This window comes from Aspergillus sclerotioniger, assembly GCF_003184525.1.
Source record: "Aspergillus sclerotioniger CBS 115572 chromosome Unknown BO94scaffold_58, whole genome shotgun sequence".
NCBI classification, from domain to species: Eukaryota; Fungi; Ascomycota; class Eurotiomycetes; order Eurotiales; family Aspergillaceae; genus Aspergillus; species Aspergillus sclerotioniger.
In genome coordinates, this window is record NW_020291048.1 from 73,333 (window position 1) to 91,790 (window position 18,458).

The 18,458-nt window shown below is 53.0% G+C and overlaps 8 protein-coding genes across 8 annotated transcripts; 6 read left to right on the top strand and 2 right to left on the bottom strand.

The window, feature by feature from the left end:
• Nucleotides 1-129: 129 nt before the first annotated feature.
• Nucleotides 130-1,615, top strand: BO94DRAFT_529210 (transcription initiation factor TFIID subunit 7 family protein; the record flags this gene model as incomplete). Its single annotated transcript, XM_025610450.1, has 2 exons — nucleotides 130-1,169; nucleotides 1,278-1,615. Exons 1-2 carry the CDS (start codon nucleotides 143-145, stop codon nucleotides 1,613-1,615), a joined length of 1,365 nt encoding a protein of 454 aa, XP_025461442.1. The 5' UTR covers nucleotides 130-142.
• A 44-nt stretch (nucleotides 1,616-1,659) lies between these two features.
• BO94DRAFT_540851 (uncharacterized protein) lies at nucleotides 1,660-2,568 on the bottom strand. The gene has a single exon (XM_025613003.1). It carries the CDS (start codon nucleotides 2,375-2,377, stop codon nucleotides 1,772-1,774), a length of 606 nt encoding a protein of 201 aa, XP_025461443.1. The 5' UTR covers nucleotides 2,378-2,568; the 3' UTR covers nucleotides 1,660-1,771.
• Nucleotides 2,569-3,042: 474 nt separating this feature from the next.
• Nucleotides 3,043-4,114, top strand: BO94DRAFT_529217 (enoyl-CoA hydratase/isomerase family protein; the record flags this gene model as incomplete). Its single annotated transcript, XM_025610451.1, has 2 exons — nucleotides 3,043-3,529; nucleotides 3,622-4,114. The coding sequence occupies exons 1-2, from the start codon at nucleotides 3,219-3,221 to the stop codon at nucleotides 4,112-4,114; spliced, it is 804 nt and encodes a 267-aa protein (XP_025461444.1). The 5' UTR covers nucleotides 3,043-3,218.
• Nucleotides 4,115-4,566: 452 nt separating this feature from the next.
• Nucleotides 4,567-5,461, top strand: BO94DRAFT_529218 (uncharacterized protein; the record flags this gene model as incomplete). Its single annotated transcript, XM_025610452.1, has 3 exons — nucleotides 4,567-4,967; nucleotides 5,015-5,290; nucleotides 5,330-5,461. The coding sequence occupies exons 1-3, from the start codon at nucleotides 4,716-4,718 to the stop codon at nucleotides 5,459-5,461; spliced, it is 660 nt and encodes a 219-aa protein (XP_025461445.1). The 5' UTR covers nucleotides 4,567-4,715.
• An 86-nt stretch (nucleotides 5,462-5,547) lies between these two features.
• BO94DRAFT_339605 (uncharacterized protein) lies at nucleotides 5,548-6,685 on the bottom strand. The gene has a single exon (XM_025607030.1). It carries the CDS (start codon nucleotides 6,399-6,401, stop codon nucleotides 5,634-5,636), a length of 768 nt encoding a protein of 255 aa, XP_025461446.1. The 5' UTR covers nucleotides 6,402-6,685; the 3' UTR covers nucleotides 5,548-5,633.
• On the top strand, nucleotides 6,515-6,962 carry BO94DRAFT_339597 (uncharacterized protein). Its single transcript, XM_025607029.1, has one exon. The coding sequence runs from the start codon at nucleotides 6,628-6,630 to the stop codon at nucleotides 6,859-6,861; it is 234 nt and encodes a 77-aa protein (XP_025461447.1). The 5' UTR covers nucleotides 6,515-6,627; the 3' UTR covers nucleotides 6,862-6,962.
• Nucleotides 6,787-9,146, top strand: BO94DRAFT_540854 (oxidative DNA demethylase). Its single transcript, XM_025613004.1, has 2 exons — nucleotides 6,787-7,210; nucleotides 7,271-9,146. The coding sequence occupies exons 1-2, from the start codon at nucleotides 7,047-7,049 to the stop codon at nucleotides 9,051-9,053; spliced, it is 1,947 nt and encodes a 648-aa protein (XP_025461448.1). The 5' UTR covers nucleotides 6,787-7,046; the 3' UTR covers nucleotides 9,054-9,146.
• Nucleotides 9,147-14,812: 5,666 nt separating this feature from the next.
• On the top strand, nucleotides 14,813-15,730 carry BO94DRAFT_339661 (uncharacterized protein). Its single transcript, XM_025607031.1, has 2 exons — nucleotides 14,813-15,000; nucleotides 15,145-15,730. Exons 1-2 carry the CDS (start codon nucleotides 14,903-14,905, stop codon nucleotides 15,623-15,625), a joined length of 579 nt encoding a protein of 192 aa, XP_025461449.1. The 5' UTR covers nucleotides 14,813-14,902; the 3' UTR covers nucleotides 15,626-15,730.
• Nucleotides 15,731-18,458: the final 2,728 nt, after the last annotated feature.

Here is an 18,458-nt window from a genome sequence, read left to right on the forward strand (position 1 = left end):
AATGGATGCGGCGGGTGTTCCGCCTTCTTTTCGCCGGCGTGCAAAGCAACACTTGCATCACTCCAGCCACCCACACCTCACTCTACGCTTCTCTCGACTTTCCCCTTTATATCACCACCCAGCCGGTGGCTCCTTTGTCGCCATGTCGGACACCCCTCGTCCATCCCTCAAGCTCACTTTCGGCAAAAAGAAGGCGTCCGATGAGTCGTCTCAGAGCAGGCCTGCCGCGCCTCCTCCGCCAACCGAGCCTCAACGCAAACTCACCCTCAAAATCGCCCGCAGACCAGCTCCAGACGCGCCTCCGGAGGATGACAGGCCAAAGAAGAAAAAGACGTCGAAGAAGCGCCCGGCCGAGGGGCCCGTGGTGCCGGAACCCTCGGTCCCCTCCCTGGCAAGCCAACAAGCTGGGCCCAAACGACTCAAATTAAACCCATCGAAGAAGCCTGGTGTTCAGTCTCTCCGCATCAAGAACAAGGGGCTGGTCCCCAACCGACCGGTGGGCGTAGGCTATGACTCGGAGGCCTCCGACACGGAAATTGACCCCGCCATCGAAGAACAGTTCATTCTGCGCATGCCGCCCGGGGAGGATTGCGAGCTTCTACGGCGTGCAATTGCCGAACGTCGATTCGATCGGTCAGAGTTCTCTTTCAAACCGCTCACCCGCGAGGGACGACGCGCCATCTTCAGAATCCGTGACCGCCAATACGCCGCAGCCCTGGTGGATCTGCCTTGCATCGTCGAAGGCATGAAGAGTTGGGACCGGCGTGGGTGGTACAAATCAGCGGACATCTGCCAGATGCTTCTGATTCTCGGACCAGTCGCCAACGAACAAGAAGCGATGGACTACCCGCTTCCTGCCGACATCTTACACCCGGATGACAAGACACTGCAATATCCACACGGTCTCACGCCACCACTGCGATGGGTGCGGAAGCGGCGATTTCGGGAACGGATCAGTACGCGGTCCATTGAACAAGTCGAGAAAGCCGTTGAGGATTTGATCGCACAGGATGAGGCCTCCCTGGCACCTGCTCGCTATGAACTTGTCGATAGTGCTTCGCTGAATCGGGCGGAGGGACTGGTCCAGAGCGGAGAATACGACTATGATGAAGAATATGATGATGAGCAGGACGCCGAGGGTGAGATGGATGAAGGCATGGAAGACGCTGGTCTCTTTGATGACTTTGAGGATGCCCTTGCCGCCGAAATGGAGGCTGCTTTGGCTGCTGGAGATGAGGGCGAGCCTAGAGCCACGGCTGCGTCCGGAGGTGAGCCAGCATCGGATACTGGAGTCTACCAAGCAGGTACTCCCATGGCAACGAAGCCATCCACGCCGGCGCCGGATTCATCCGGTGATGAGAGTGATGGGTCTGACGATGGCGATGAGCCAGAGGATGAGCTGGATGATGAGCAGCTCGAGCAGCAGCGACAGATGCAGCAGCAACGGGAGGAAATTGCTGAACTGGAGGCACTGATTCGCGCGGAGACTGCCAAATGGGAGAAGATGCAGAATGCGATTTTGAAGGGCAAGCTGGCCAAGCGAATCCACGATTTAAAACAGGATCTGTCATTGAAGAAGGTGTCTATTGGAGAAGGCGACGATGCCGATGGTTAACAAATTATTTGTTCACTGCTGCTACCATTGTCAATACCTTATACCCAGTCACACCATTCCTAAATTCATTCATGATAATATGATATTCACCAATATTAATCCAATTGGTCACTATATGAGACAATTCCTCCACATTCCCTCACCTTATACTTCAAATCATCCAACAACAGCACCCCCCGATCCCTCACTCACAGCCCCCTGCACATCTAACTCCCGATCTTGCCTCAACTTCCGTTCCCTCAGCGCCTCCCTCCTCACCGTCTCCGCATCCGGCTCCGGCGGGCTCTGTCCCACCCGATCCCCCAGCATCCGATCATGAGCCTCCTTCTTCCGATCCAGATCCGCCGCCTCTCCCTTTTCATACCCCGGATCCCCTGGTCCCATTGCACTACCTACAGGACCCGCATGCGCCCCGGCCTGCGCTCTTGCCCGAGCATCCGCCGATTTGCTCTGCACCGCATGCGCGATATCCCCTTCCGCGGGCTGCTGCTCCACGCCGTACTCCGTGTCCACGTCCGAGGCGTTCTGCATGGCGCGCTGCTCTTGTTCGCGTTCGGCGTTCAGTCGACGGAGAGCTTCATCATTCGAGGGATTGGAGTTTGCGCTGCGAGTTATGGATGAGATGGGGTCCCCGCGTTGGCGGGTCTGGTGCTGGGGTGTGCGTTGCTCGTAGGGGTTGTGGTCGACTGGGTTGGAGGATTGGTTGTAGGCTGCTTGTTTGGGGGGCTGGGAGGGTTGGGCGGCTTGGTGACGGGTTTGCATTGTGGTGGCTTTTTGGAAGTAGCGTTTTAAAAAAAATTGAGATAAATTGAGTGGTATGGATTGTGCAGAATGTAGATAGGTTGGGTTTTGTGGTGGTTGAGGGAGGTTTAAGATGATGAGATGGGATGACGTCAGTGATGATGTCGGTTTGGTGGAGATGATGTCCTTATCGGTTGCTGGTAGACTGGATCATACGGCCTGTTTAGGTAGTGTTACTCTAGTGTTAGCGATAGGATATAGACAGCACTGAGCATCTTGCTGGTTTGGCCTGTTAAGGTGCTGAATGGTTTTCCCGTATCAATACATATGCCGTGACGGCGTTACCACTTGCCAGATGAGGATATACTAATTTGCCAGTCGGGGACAAGGACAGGGTAATGCCCTTGCAAAGCAAACCAACCAAGTTGGACGTTCTAAGATCAAACTATTGATGGAACATCCCAACCGAAGCACTCAGATGCAGTGCTTGCCAGTGGCGGATCCTCTCTATACTCCATAGATGCGATTGCGGGGACGCTATCCAGGACCCTCATCACCGTTTTCAGAACCTCGACAATAGATTGAGGTCATCAGAGACATCAGTCTAACACAAGCAGATGCATACCTCCCCCCTCTGTTTACCCCCTACAGAGCGCCACATGAATCCCCCCTGACATAATCCCCATGGCATGTGATACCGCGGGATTGCTCGACAGCCGAATAGCAAACAACAACCCAGTCAGTCATCTAACTCTCCTCGGTTTAGATAATAATCCCTGGAATATACAAACCTTTCCTTTCCCCCCTCCCCCTACCATAACTATGTAAAACCTTCCTACCAACCACAGAAACCAAACCCATCATGACCACCCTGTTCACCCTCCCCATCCCCTCCACCAACGGCACCATCACCTGCACCAACCCCTCCCCCGCCGACAAACTCATCTACTGCTTCACCTTCACCTCTCCCCCAGACAACCGCCTCACCCCAACCTTCATCGATACCTTCCTCCTAGCCCTCGACATCCTCGAACATCGCTACCCAAAGGGCGTCCTAATCACCACCAGCGGCATCCCCAAATTCTACAGCAATGGACTCGATCTCGAACTCGCCCAATCCACAGAGGGATTCGTGGAGAAATGGCTCTGGAAGTTATTTAGACGGTTCTTGACGTACTCACCCCCCCTTCTTCCTCCCCTTACCTCTTCCCTACCCAACAAACCCCAAAAACTAACCACCAAATCAACAAAATATATATAAACAGATACCCCATGCCGACCATCTCCCTCCTAAACGGCCACGCCTTCGCCGGCGGCCTCATGCTATCCATGTACCACGACTACCGGATTCAAAACCCGAGTAAGGGATTCCTCTGCATCAACGAACTCGAATTCGGCGTCCCGTTACAATCCCCCATGATGAGTGTGTTTCGGGAAAAGCTCACACCCCAGGTATTCCGGAGTGTGGTGCTTGAGGCGAGGAGGTTTCCTGGTCCCGAGGCTTTGAAGGCGGGGATTGTGGATGCGTTGGGCGGGATGGAGGAGACACTGGGATTCGTGAAGGAGAGGAAGTTGGTGAAGATGCCCCAGACGGGGATTTATGGCATGATGAAGGAGGAGATGTATAGGCATTCGTTGGGGATTTTGGATGGGCATGCCGGGAATGTGGAGTGGAGGGAACGGGTGGAGAGGGGGAAGGATAGGTTGGAGGAGGAGGGGAGGAAAAAGGTCGAGAGGTGGGAGGGGAGTAAGTTGTGAGGTTGATATCTAGGTGAGGGGTGGTGTTTGGGAGATGGGGTGGGGTGGTGGTTTGGATTGGATGATAAGGCTGGGTTTATAGAGTAGAAGGGAGCTAGACTGTGGTATATGCCTGGGTAATATGGATAACGATATGTATATTATGTTAACGGTGGTTGAACCAATGTTAGACGTTCTATGGTCTGGTCTGGTCTGGTTTGGTGGATTGCCGCCTAGCACGGGCAAGTAGATGCAGGAGCCTATCTATACAGGTGCTCCTTGGCTCCGCACCCGAGCATATCTTCCAATCATCACTCACTCTTAACATCCTCCGTCTCATGAATTCTTTTACTTGCCAGTCTTCACACAGTTGCCAGCAGCACTCTGGCTTAGTTAGCTCATGGCATGTCTCGCAGTGAATTTCAATATAGGAATTTTCCTATTGAATACAGGAGCTTAGAAAACTTGCACAAAAAGCACTTCTTCATCTGCAATCCCCAATTACGTCTTCACCCCCCCCTGCACTCCCGCACCACCCGTCTACTTTTACAAAGACTTATTTCACATTTACATCAATCTCACTTCCACTCTGCACACTGTTCAATCTAACATCACTGTCAACATGGTCAAGCAAAAGCGCAAAGCCATCGCCCTGCATCCTGCTTCTTCGGTTGCCACTGGCGCTCCCAAGGTCGGGTCCGCCACGGCTGCCCACATCGAAGCCAAACGCAAGGAGCAGGGAAAACTCATGGTCGAGCAGTCTCAGTTGGCGTGGGCTAAATACTGGGCTGAGAAAGCAGAGAACCTTGCCGCTCCGTTTGGCCCGCTGCCGGACAATCCAGCGGCTATCGAGGCCAAGTTGGAGCGCGGTGCGGTAAGGTTCTCAGTCCTCACTGTGGTACTATGCTAACTAGGTATTAGACAATTAAACCAGTTGCAGCCTTGAAAGTCCCCCAGGTCGAGAGTGTTGAAAAGAGTCCTCTCTCACACAGCGCCATCGGAAACATCCTCCGAGAAGCCAAGGGCCATTGTCCCAAGGCGCAGGCATGGTTGAAAGCCCACGAGATGACCAAGCTTGTCAAAGACAAAATGATCCTTGGGGTCGATGAACGCGATAGTCTCAGAAAGCAGGTTGTTGAGAACTTGCGTCATAGGACTCTCGTCGCCTTGAAGGCGGCCAACGCATCCAAGGAGGAGGTGCGTGAGATCTTGTCAAAGTTTCCACCTGCTGAAAAGGTCGACGACACAGAAGACGTCGTGGAAAGCGGCGCGGAAGCTCAGTTCCAGAGGGTCTTGGACGCTCATGATAGACTCCGCAAGGCTCTCGTCGAGTTTGAGCAGATGAAACGCCAGCATCAGTCGGAATAGCCGTTCCTCCCGTCTTTCCTCCGTCGCAGGATGTCAAGAACCGGCTGACGTGCCGGATTGGTTTCTTCTTTTCACGTTCATGTAGTATGATAATGACGCTAATGTGCTATGAATCGACGGGGCTTCATACGGACAGCGCCTGTAACTAGCTTTTTAGGTAATCTTCTAATCATCAAGTCTTTCTGTTTTTGTGGGCTTTTCTGAGCTTGCTCGGGCTCTCCAGAGGGTCAATCAGGGGCCGCAACGGCGATGCGATAAGATATTCCGGTGCCTTCTGAGAGCTAAGTCTCGGTTCACCGGGGAATGGTCGCACCCGCTGCTCCTCATGCATTTTATCCAACGGATCGCCCACGATCTGGTATTTGGCCCAGTTAACGGGCGGCATGCGCACCACGTTCTGCGGCGTGGGCATCGGTCCCAAGCCCGATAAAACCCTCTTCCTAGGAATTTCTGCATCACCGTCGTCCGAATCCTTATCATTTTGGGTGAAATTGATAAAGCCCCCCGGATCTTTGGCCGACATATTCCCCGCCACCAGTTCATCGGCAAATCCCTCTGGATCCTCCGCTGCCGCCCGTTTAAACTTCTCCAAAGTCTGGATATCTCGCACGCTTTGTTGCTTCTGCAGCTGCAGGATGGAGAGCGCGGATCGTAGAGCAATGGCATCCGGATTCTCGCTTTCTGAGATCGGCACTGGGGCTGGCTCCGGCACAAAGACGGGCTCTGTCGCAGGCGGAGGAAAGTCAGAGCCATAAGGTGGCACGTTTGTGGTTGGCGAAGGCGACGCCGCTGGGGGAACAATGGGGTGAGGTGCTCCGTTGCCTGGAACGGTGACGGGTGCAAGGTGCGCAAAGACGGGCGTCACTGGAGAGTACGGCGGGCGCGGCGGAGTGCCTGGCCGACCGGGCTGGGTTTCTGAGGTTTCCTCTGAGGGCTGCATTGTACGAAGATGAAGACAGGAATGAAATAGTTGTCCGGCAAAGATATGTGGTAATAATTGATCCAAAGGACGGCTGGTTGGATAGATGCGCCGATCGCCGGCAATGACGTCTATGCGTGTAACTGAGGGATTCACGGATGGTAACGAGGGTGACGGTCACTCGCGATGACCCTATGGGAATATCGTGCAGTGATATGGCTAGGGATGGGAAATCGGGGGACCGTTCATGTTGGGGAGATGTGACTGGGGTCGAAGGGGGGATGGAAGGTGCTGGATGCGCTTATCGAAGGCGATTATCGGAAGGCCGTGCGGAGTAACCTTGTTACATACATACCTTGTTGCTGGGCGCTCTCACGCCGTGGCTGCGAATGGGCCATCGAGACCCCGGGCAAGACTTCATCCCATCGATGGTCATGGTCTTGTGCTCCATGGATCGCCATCTACTACACAGAAGGTATGACTACGATGTCGGGACGGGACCTATTTTCGGAAACCGTATGGCCTGATGTGGTGGCCTGATTGATGCCTGCAGATTTTTCACCGCCCAATTTATTCGAAAAATGAAAAAAAGGCTCCGTTGAGCATTGCAAGCCCCCCCCCCCGGTTTCCCCCCATTCATTTCGAATTACCTTTCATCTTTACAAAATGAAGCGCAAGACAGATGGGAGAGAATCCCTTGGCGGCAAAGACCAGCCCGAGACCAAAAAGCGTGCCCTGTCGAGCGAGGAAGTCGCTGCGCGCTTCCGCGACGGCCTGTTCCAGCCGTCGGAGCTGCAGAAATACACCGAGCAATACGCCCAGTCTGCTCCGTACGTCGACTCCTAGACTTTGGCCGATGAATACGTGGACGAAGCTGACCGTCGTTCAAGGTACAAGCATGGTGTCATTCACCCCCTGATCGAGCCCTCCCTCTTGCGCGCTGTCCGCGACGAAATCCAGGCCCAGGTCGATTTCACCGAGAAGGAGACCGATATCTACAAGATCTTCCAGTCCGGAGACCTGGCGAACCTGGACGGTCTCGACGATGCCTCCCTCTCGCGACTGCCGTCGATCCTCAAGCTGCGCGACGCCCTGTACTCAGCCCGGTTCCGTGAGTATCTGTCGTCGGTCACCGGCTCCGGAAAGCTGAGCGGACGCAAAACGGACATGGCCATCAACGTCTACAACGAGGGCTGCCACTTGCTTTGCCACGACGATGTCATCGGCAGTAGACGTCTATCCTACATCCTCTACCTGACCGATCCCGACACCCCCTGGCAGGCCGAATGGGGTGGCGCTTTACGCCTGTATCCCACCACGACCAAGAAGGATGCGAACGGCGATGACGTCCTGATCCCCAGCCCAGACTTCACCCTCAGCATTCCGCCCGCCTTCAACCAGCTGAGCTTCTTCACCGTTCAGCCCGGAGAGAGTTTCCACGACGTCGAAGAAGTATACCACCCGAGAGAGAACGAGGACAAGTCCCAAAAGCGGGTGCGCATGGCCATTAGCGGTTGGTTCCACATCCCGCAGGAGGGTGAAGACGGCTACGAGGCCGGCCTGGAGGAGAAGCTTGCGGAGCGGAGCAGTCTGGCCCAGCTCCAGGGCCGCGGCGACATCTACGACCTCCCCCAGCCCAAGACGGTCGACTGCGAGAACGAGAACGAGCAAGAAGATGCAAAGGGCAAGGGTAAAGCCAAGGTGGAGGAGCAGCCCACGGCTGAATTTACGGAATCCGACCTCGCCTTCCTCATCCAATACATTGCCCCGTCGTACCTCACCCCCGATATCGCCGAGGAAATGTCAGAGACCTTCTCCAACGAGTCGTGTCTCAGTTTGGAACGATTCCTGTCCGAGAAATTCGCGGCTCGTGTTCGGACCTACATTGAGGAGCAGGAGAAGGCGGAGCTGCCCAAGTCCTCCGACGAGATCCTTGCTCAGACTGGCTGGACGGTCGCCCGCCCACCCCACAAGCAGCGCTACATGTTCCAGCAGCATGGAACGGCCGCCCAAGACCAGAAATCTCCGATCCAAGAAATCTTGGACGACCTCTTTCCTTCCCGGGCCTTCCGGAAGTGGCTGGCGCTTATTACGGGGTCGGAGCGCATCACGAGCTACGACTTCCTGGCGCGCCGCTTCCGCCGAGGTCAGGATTACACCTTGGCCAGCGGCTACGACGGCGAGCAGCCCCGTCTGGAGCTGTCACTCTGCCTGACGCCGACTCCCGGCTGGGAGAAGGAGGACGAGGCGGAAGACGAGGATGAGGAAATGAACGAGGAATCCGCAGCTAAGCCCCAGCCTAAGAAGGCGAAGGAAGCCGCCAACGGCGACGCCGAGGAGCCCTCGGTGGGTGGATACGAGATCTACATGGCCGGGGACGACGAGGAAGATGACGATGCAGCGATCTACCGGTCCGCAGGGGCCGAGGACGATGACGGCATTCTCTTCAGCACCGCCGCCGGATGGAACCGGCTCAGCATTGTGCTGCGGGACAGCGGCACGCTCAAGTTCGTCAAGTACGTTAGCGAGGCCGCCAAGGGAGACCGTTGGGATATCACCGGTGACCTGGGAGTGGAGTTTGGGGATGACGATGATGAAGACGATGAGGATGTCGAACTCGACGAGGACGACTTCGAGGATGGGGATGAGGATGAAGACGAAGATGAAGAGTAAAAAAAGTGACGTTTCCCTCCCTGTACATAAACTACGCTACGTGATGAACCCAACCAACCCACAATCCAAAAATAGATTCAGCTATTTCTTGCCTTTCAAGCCACCTTCACTTCACCACTTCCACCACAACACACTACCTAGATAGATACTCCTCTACTCTGTCCCTAAGTATTATCCCCAAACCTAAATGCCTCCCAACGTAACTAGTCCTCCCCGTGGCTTAGATCTCAACCCCCCAATTATTCATTCATTCAATTATCTCATTTCACTTCCTTTCATCCAGTCCCCTTTTCCAAATCCAAACCCAAATCCAGTAGGTAAGTAGGTACGGTATGCCCCGGTCCACACCCGCAGGATCCCAGCCCATCCCATCCCCTAGCACAGCCACCCCGAACTCCAGCAATTGATTGATCCTTCGAAGCAAGACACACACAAGTAACAACCCACACCCCACTTCGCGCCCCCCTCCTCCAAAAAAAGATTTTCTCGGCCTAATAGGGCGCGATATACGATACATGATACACCCTAAATACCATAGGTTAGGATATATCTAGGTACTTACTTACTATTTGTGGACCTGTCATATGTGATTTGGTCTGGGGTGGGGTAGGTACTAGATGGATTACTTTGTGATTGATGCAGGGGATGGCGGATATGGTGTATCTACTTAGGTAGGTAGGTAGGTAGGTAGGTAGGTAGGTAGGTAGGTACCCTACCGTATGGGGATTTCTTTAAAGAAAAAAAAAATTGGTCCTTATGTACCTAGGGATATACCTAAAGGGATTATTTTGGGGGGGGGCAATTGATGGAGGGATGAATGAATGAATGAATGGGGAATCTGAAGTTGGTTACTTGATTTGGTAGTTGCTTGCTTGGGGGTTGGTTGCTAGTGGGATGATATTTTTATTTGTTTACTTCAGCGGTGGGGGGTAAGTACTTTTGTATGTACTATGCTTCTGTATGTACTATGTATGTAAGTAGAAGTAGACTACTAATGTGGTGTGGCTGTCTGTTGATTGCATTGACAGGGGATTGATGAAGTAGTGGATACTATCTACGTGGGTAGGTCGTTGTTTAGTGTGGTGTCAAACACCAGAGCTTATACTATGATAGTTGAATTATCGTATACAGTAGTACTAGTTTCATTTGTTGAGTTCTTTCTTAAGAGGAGGATATTATTTAGTATTGAATGGTAGTTGATCTGGTTGATGAGCCAACAATTAGAATTATACAGTAGTAGTACTAGTAGTACTATATAATTCAAAATATATTTTAGGCTAGGAGCACTCTATTGATGTTTTCTTTCACTGCGTAAGAATCTAGACTGTCACTTCCTATATGTCGATAGTTATGACAAGGGTCTCAGACCCTGTAATAACTTTGTTATCTTACTCTTTATTTGCTCTGTACTGGTGTATGCGAAGTTATGCTGACTATGCTCGACGTCGACTGCGGAAAATGTCCGCAATGATCTGTCGAACGGTCCGTCGCGTTATGATTGGACGGCGGTGACTGGGCTATTTGAACTTTGATTCCTAAGCAGGCTGATACCAATTCTAGACTCTTGGTTATAGTTTGCTGGGGAGAGGAATGGAATTGCTTTTTTCTTGTTGCGTGACGGATTATTGAGATGATTGATGCGGATGTTGGGAAAAGTAACCACTCGGAGACTGCCATAGTCTGATCTCCCAGATGATCTGAATTGATCTCGTCAAGACTTCGTTTTAGGATAATGTGCCCCAAATTTAAGACGTACCCTGAATGCTGTGCATCGAGCGCTGAAACCGAAAGATGGGTTGCCAGGGCGCCCGACCAGCTGATTGGGCCAGAGCCCTGTCAGAGGTACAGGAGGCGTTTCAAAGAGCCAGCCCATGCCTTGGAATAAGGTACCACCTGCGGATCCGGTGAGCTGATAACCTATCACCCAGAGCCTCACCCTGACCCATGGTTTTGTTTGTGTCAAATTTCGGCTATGAAGGTTTCCCTTCTTATGAGGTCGCCTTGCAGGATGGGAGGAGTTTCCTGAAAAGGAATTTTAAACGGGCTCGGAGTATATTTCTGGAGTCCTGGAGAGGGCTGCGTCGCTCAACTAGATACGAGGGGTACTTGCGAAGCCGGCGTTGCAAACCCAGCTTGGTCGGATATAGGCAAGGGCCCCCCGTAGGGCTAGGCAAGTGATGGCTGAAGTATTGGTTCCCCCCACGTGGTTTGCTCCGCGTATACTCGGACTTCAAGAACCTGGTACTCCGTGCGTAAAGTGGATGCATCGGCTTACCTGTCGACACTTCCGGTGAGGCTGTGGCCGGAAGGATTATTTCACATGGAGATAACCTACACATTGGGGTCTGTGTTGGTTGCAAAGGGCCCCGTTCAGCCGGAGTTGGGGTCGGAAATTGTGACAGGTGCCCCCCTGGTTTCTTCACACGAATGAGCGTCGGTCTCCTGGTGTCCAGGCACTTGCATGTAGGTTACGTTCGGTCCTAGTTGGTCGTGGTGGCCCGCACGGTACACTCGGTGGCTTGACATGTATCTACCTACCGGAGTAGCAGTGGATACGTTGCACACTTGCAATATTATACCAGGCTCAGCGCGCGCAGTTCCAATCCCATCCTTCGCTTCCGGTTGAGGCAACCGGCAAGTTTCGTTTGTCGCCCTGAGTAAGCACTACCATGCTTATTGAGGCGACAGGGCCGACTTAGGGACTTAGCTCCGGAATGTAGAGCTTATTAGGCCGGTGGATCGATCGATGACATGGCTAAGGATCCGACGGCCCCCCCGAGACGGCCGTGGCGACTAGTTTCATAGTACGGAGTAGTTATCGAAGGATGCCTCGGTTCATATTCACCCTGACCCGCTGAGTCAGATAGCTGGTTGGCAAAGATCAATTCCGTTTAATATACCATTTGAGGAGATGTTTCCGCGGGCAGTAGATTGGGCGAAACTGAACGGAGAACTCCGCCCACCGGGGCTATGGCTATAGTAGGCAGCTGGCGAGCATTGTTGTGGCCGCCGACTGTCCGTATCTCCTCATCGCGCGACGCTAATTCAAGATGACATAATCGCCATGGCAAGCGCCAAAGCCAAAGCATGTTGTCGATAGGATGACTCTAGCCGTGGGGTCCAGTCATCTGCATCGGACATGGGCAGGTTCACCCCGAGCATTTGCGTTTACAATCCGAACCGCGATCCCGGTTGTAGAAAATGGATGTAGCTAGATCATATCCATGTCAAAGCTAGACCCTGCCTAGCAATTCACCAGTTTGTGGTTTGCTGGGAAAGAAAGCCATGTCGCCTGGGCCTGGATGAGGCGCTCCAGGAGCCTTGGAGTTTGAACTTTGGAGTTTGGACACTAAGTGCTGACGCAGGTATTGACAGGGTCAATGTAACCATCCGGCTTATCGTTGAGATATCCGCCGGGACTTAATCTAATCGAGCGAGCACGGTGCAGAACCCCCGAGTCTGGCCCACGAGCGCCAATGGGGATTTGTCAGGATATGGTCCATGGGATAGGATAGGATACTAGGGATTAGGATACTAAGATTAGTTCGAGCTGACAGCCTCGGGGAGAACATCCTTCAGCAGCTGCAGGGGCGGCAGCTTCGTCAGTCGCACTGAGGAAAAGTCGGGGGGAAGGAGGAGGAGGGGGGCGCATGGGTAAAGAAAGATGCCTCCATGCAGACCGAGTCCAAGTCTATACCGACTCAGGCAGGTGCTGAAAAAGCCCGGTGTCAAATAGATGAAAGCACATGGCCTAATCCTGCACGAGCGACCCCGGTCCGGCCAGTTCTTCCCCTGTCAAGACTCAAGAGTCGATTCAGAAGTCCGCTTAATCTCGTGGCCAGGTGGTGTACCCAAGTGACGGCCGGTGATTGAGTGGGCGCCCGTCTCCACCCGCCGGGGTCCCTTGTCCTGTCACATCGGCCTGTTGATGCTGGAAGATGATTGATGAGGCGGGTAAAATGGAAGGGCAGGAGGAGGGGAAAAGGTGGGATCGGGCTCATCCCACGAGCCGTTGAGATTGTCTCATTTCATCCATCCATCCATCCCATTGCCAATTGCCAATAATTCACGGCACACACCACCAGCCTGAACACCCGACAAACCTCATCCCTCATCCCCAATTCAACCAGGAAGCGGGTCGTTGCATGGGCCAGGATTCGACTGTCTCCATCCGGTCCAGATCCGACTCCGACTCCGGTTCCGACTCCGACCGTCCTAAGTTTGGGGGCGCTCGCGTGTTGCCCTCCACAGGGAAATCCTAACGGTTGGAGGAATTGTGGAGACTGTGAGCTGGTGGATTCATCTATTCACTGGATTCAGTGAAGGGAACGGAGCAGACTACTAGCAATAGCAGTCAATGTGAATTGTGACTTGTGACAGGTACCTGCTCAGTCGCCCTTGAGTTACGTTACAGAGCATGATGCAGGCTGCTCAGGTAGCTACCTAGTAGTAGATACCTAGCTGGTGTTAGGCGCATCCAGCGCGGTGGCCTTGTACTGGTTGTGTACCACCGGGGCGTCCTGCCAGCATCGCTGATTCGACCGGGTCCGCCACGCTAGCGGGGAAATTCTGTTGGCAGATCTGCACCGGACAGCCCGAGGGAAATTGATTTAGAAAAAGAAAGAAAAAAAAACATGGCATCGTGGACACTGGACCCATCCTACATATTCCTATTGTAGCTGGTGTACCTGTCATGAAGGGCCCTAGTGCATTCCCATCGCATCCTTTAGAAAATCGAATCGAATGGGTGGGAGTTTCCGGTGATAAGATCGAACTTTATGTTTGGGCTTAGCAATCACCCGCCAACAGTGACCTCGCCCCCTCCTTCCCCTCTCGCGCTGAGCAAGGGTGAAGTCTGAAGACTGAAGAGGTTATTCGCGGCTAATTGGAGTGAAGTGGAGACCCTCGGCGAGTCGATCCTGGGAGGCAAAATCACCCGAAGAGGGAAGAAACCACACAAGGTACGAGGAGCAAGGGTTGCAGGTGACACCAATTCAAGGTGCTCGGTGAAGCTTCAGGGACTCCCGATAGACGCCACATTCTTTCTCGCTCCATGTGTGGAAGCATTCTGACACGCCGCAGAAGAGTGGCAGTGACAAGGAAGGAAGGGATATGGAAGCAGCCAGTTGACTCGGTCACTGACTCGCCCCGGATCCTCAGTGGCCATGGCGACTACTGAAACGGGGATCATATCAGACAATGCATGGAGTGGGATCGACATACAGCGCTTGGCAGGCAAGGGCAGGAACTATCTAGAAAGGGAGCCAGGTAGATCATAGGTACAGCGACGTATGTAGATGGTCGGATGCTGATGCTGATGATATTCTGGTCGGATGCACATTGCCCACATGTATCTACTACTGCGTAGTGCGTACATGCGCATGTCGGATGGTCACATTCCACCGGAGCGGGGGTATACAGGCTGCCTGTAAATCAAGTGCTGAGCGTCTGATTATTGGTGCCTCCCTGCATCCGAGAGGATGTGGTGTATGGGTGTGTTTGCTCGTTGGCCACGGGCGGCAACGACCCATGCAGCCAGTGGTTACACTGATGCTGTCTGACTTCACCACTATTGATGACCCGACCCGTTCGGATTGCGAGCTCTTGGCGCCGTGTGGCTGCACCGGTCCAACCGTCGTATGTCCAGAACCCCCCTTAGCGGCGATCATTCCATCATGGTTGCCATGTGTCGGCTGCTCCAAAGCCAAATCAATCGTGCTTTAGGCTGATTGGGCCTGCCACTCAACACTCCCCAAGGCTCAAGCACAATTGACAATCCGCAACAATACCAAGTCGAATTATCTTGCAATTTCCTCGGCCCTTGCTTTTTTCTTCTCTCTTTTCATTTCATGCCTTCTATCCCATCCGCTTTCTTTTTTTTGGGCTTGGGGAGAATTGGGCAATCAGCCCATGTGGTACTGTACGATGTAAATTCCATGTCGGGCAGGTATTATTGACCATGACCAACTACTACCAACCAACCATTGTAGCCACTCAGGCCTGTGCACGATTTAGTGTTGCCAGAGCTTTGACAACCGTTATAAGGCCTTCGATGGGCTTCAAAGGCTGACTGCAGGGTACATACTTTTAGAGCGAAAGATACCGATACCCTCCGCGGAGTGGTTGTCTCAAGAGGAATTCACAATAGACCTATGCTCCTGGTGACTTTGACATCAGCACCTCGCGAAATCTGCCTAGTTCCAGACCTGAATGGTCTGCAAGGAGGAGGCAGACGCAGGAGGCCTAGTACCACCGCTTCGAACGGAGTGGTACCGTGGACACTGACCGAGTGTCTCTCTAGTCCCTCAGGCCTGATACGGTACGCTTACGCCGCTTACGGCAGTTCGCAGGCCGTGGGACCCCTGAGGCCGATCGCTCAGTGCAGCCACGTGAAGGCAGTTCGCATCGAGATCGTTGCCGACCGATGCTGGCCTTTGCTTTGTCCTGGAAAGGATCAGGCGGGTGATCTGGTAGCCACGTTTATCCTCTTTTTTTTTTCTTGTCCTGGAACCACTCATCCAGTATGTCCTGGCCATCTGTCCATGATCCTGTTGATCTCTTCTCACATGTGAGCAACCATGCAAGAGGAGCAAATTCAATGATGTCGAGGGAGCCAAGAGGAAAGTCAACCGATGGAGCTTACTCGACCAAGAAGTCTCTGACACTGACAGAGTGGCCCGGATTGCTAAATCCAGTTTAGACCCAGGCCTAAAGCAAACCGCCCTTTGACCCTCGATGCATGTCCTACTTACATATGTCGAACGCTGAAGGCCTCTAGGCCATGCGGTCGACCGCGACGACGGGCGCGAATTCCTATGATGCAGAGACTCTGGCCTGTGATGTAATGAGCAGCTGCACACAATGCACCTTGGACCCCTGGTACGGTACCTCGAGCCAGCTGCTGGGAAGTCAATCCCTAGCATGGCAGGCCCCTTCCCCCCCGGAATGCCTGGGACAGGCGCTCAACAACGTGTTCTCCCGTCATGGTTCGAGTGCCGGGGATTCTTCAGCCCACGGGACATTTTGCAGGCGTGGAGGGTGCATTTGCCATGCCAGCGGCCCGGCCGCTGATTGGCGCACCCGAGCTGGATCGACTTTCCATCCATTCTGGGCCCCACTTCCCGGCTGGTCTGAGCTACGATTCCCCCATCCGGCTAGCCCATTACCCAAAGGGGTCAAAGTAGGCGGGTTTGGCCTTGCCTTAGTGCCCTCAAAGGCTCAATCTCCCTGGGCCCCTCCCAAATCCCCAGCCCAAGTTTCCAACACAAACTTTTCCCGTTGGATGGGAAAGTTATGGATCCCGACTTGCCTAGTAGGTGCGTGGGGCCCCCTCCCCATGGCCGATGGGCGATGTCAGTCAGTCTTGAATCGTCGTTCCCGGCCGCAGGGCCTCTCCTAGTCTCTAGTCTCCTTCTACCTATGAATCTGTTCCGTAAGTCAAGAAGGATTCGGCTCGAGGGGAGGCTTTTTCTTTCCCGTGGTCATCCTTCTCCATTCAGTTTCTCCCCGATGGGACCGGTTAGCTAGTTATCATCGACGGGAAAACTGATCCCATAGGGACCGTCTGGAGTTCAGCGTCCTGCGTGCAAGGTAACCTCGGTACGATCTGCGTGAGAATTGCCCAGGGCAGGTTCTGAGACTACCTAACTAGGATAAGTCTCGTTCGAGCTTTCCATCGGAGATACATATGATCCCACGTCCAGGAAAGAGATTTCTGTTCGTTTGCGGTGCGATCGAGCGATTGGCGAATACTTACAGTACCCCTACGTACTACAAGTGTACAAGGTTCTGTGGGGTGTGAGGTAATATCGTATGTATCATGAGCCAGGGCAGACGGCAGCGACCATAACCTGCAATGTCTATCTACATAGTGACGGGGTGGGCACAAGGCGTCATTAGTCCCAATAATTCCCTGGGAGGGACGAGGAACTGTCAAACGTGGCTCTGATCATGCCGAGAAAAGGGAAAGCGAAGCAGCAAGTCCTTTAAACTCCCAGCAGAGCTATCCGATGCGCTAAATCGCTAGTGGAGGACTAAGCAACTTCAAGTTTGGTACCTGACATTTACACTGATCGGTCGTTGACGGCGTATGTGACTGGGCTGGACCTCGACGCGTCGACCGGCAGAGTTTGGGACTCGGAAAAACCGTGTTGGAAAGTCTGATGTGAAGAACCGACCATTCTTCGGCCTTAATCTAAAAATTGTGGCAGAGCTGCAACCCAGGGAATGAATGAGCAGCTGGCGACAGGCTCTGCCTCTTCCCTGGGTCGGAGCCCCAGAAATGGCCGCCTCGTGGCGGTGGACTCCCCGTCGATTTTGGGATTTTGAATTTTACATTATTACTAATTTGTTTTGCTCGTCTGTTTTCGCGCAGTAGTGCCCATCCGTCCAATGCTTGGCTGCTTCCAGACGGGCTCCCCTTCTATGACCTATGCTAGGCGGCCCTCCGGTCTTTTATCTTGTGAGTTATCTATCATATGGAAGTATTGAATAGTCTGTAGGCTCCTGGAGTCATGGAGAAAATCGTCGCCCTTAGTGGATGATCTTGCTGAGATACTGGCGACCAGTGCTGACCACGTACTTGGTCGAGTCCGCAGCGCCAAGTGACTATCTATCGCCCATGTCTCTGTGACCTTCGTACAGGACTGTACTTGTCAGGTGTCTAATTACCCATCCAATATTTCACTTTCGTATAAAAGGGAAGTGTCTCATGTGGCTGGGGAGCGGACAAGATAGACGAAAGACAAAATCATTCGGCAGCGAACAGTAATCTTCCCTGACCTCAAGCCATAGAGTATATATCCAAATTTAAATGAGGAAGGGGAAAGGTTAAAAAGCAAAAAAAAACGGCGGAAGAGGGGAATTGGCAGTCCTAAGTACGAAGCAATCCTTATTATTATTGATAGATGAGTGCCCTTCTTTCGTTCATAGGTACCTACTACCTACATCGAAAAGTTGGAGGGAAGGAAGGGGTGACAGAGAGGGAGAGTGGGCGGCACCACCTTTTTTTTTTAATCTATTTTATTTTTCCTTTCCTGGCCGTCCTTCACTCTCCGAATCCCACGACCTTTTTTTTATATTTTACCTTAATAGTATTTATTTTGTTCCAGCCCTTAATTTAATTTTATTTTGGCGTTAGGTAAACTGCATCTGTCACTCGATCTCGTCATTCTTAATTGCTTGCGATGCTGCATCGGTACCTTTGCCTTGCGCTCCAGGGCCGCCCCGTACCATTACTTACAGCCTGCTTGCCCTCTTAACGACTGTCCCTTTTTCACCAGGCTAGGAGGTATCACCTTCGATCATATCAATTAATGCCTATCTGCTTTCTCTCATCCCTCTTCAGTGCGTGAAGATTGTTCCCCATCATCAAGTCTCTTTTTTCCTTTGTCTATTATCGGTCTC

Coding starts and splice junctions, on each gene's coding strand:
- BO94DRAFT_540851 (XM_025613003.1), bottom strand. CDS start 2,377: ATGCAAACCCGTCACCAAGCCGCCCAACCCTCCCAGCCCCCCAAACAA.
- BO94DRAFT_339605 (XM_025607030.1), bottom strand. CDS start 6,401: ATGCAGCCCTCAGAGGAAACCTCAGAAACCCAGCCCGGTCGGCCAGGC.
- BO94DRAFT_339597 (XM_025607029.1), top strand. CDS start 6,628: ATGTTGGGGAGATGTGACTGGGGTCGAAGGGGGGATGGAAGGTGCTGG.
- BO94DRAFT_540854 (XM_025613004.1), top strand. CDS start 7,047: ATGAAGCGCAAGACAGATGGGAGAGAATCCCTTGGCGGCAAAGACCAG. Junction 7,211..7,270: donor CAATACGCCCAGTCTGCTCC/GTACGTCGACTC, acceptor CCGTCGTTCAAG/GTACAAGCATGGTGTCATTC.
- BO94DRAFT_339661 (XM_025607031.1), top strand. CDS start 14,903: ATGCCTTCTATCCCATCCGCTTTCTTTTTTTTGGGCTTGGGGAGAATT. Junction 15,001..15,144: donor GTAAATTCCATGTCGGGCAG/GTATTATTGACC, acceptor ACATACTTTTAG/AGCGAAAGATACCGATACCC.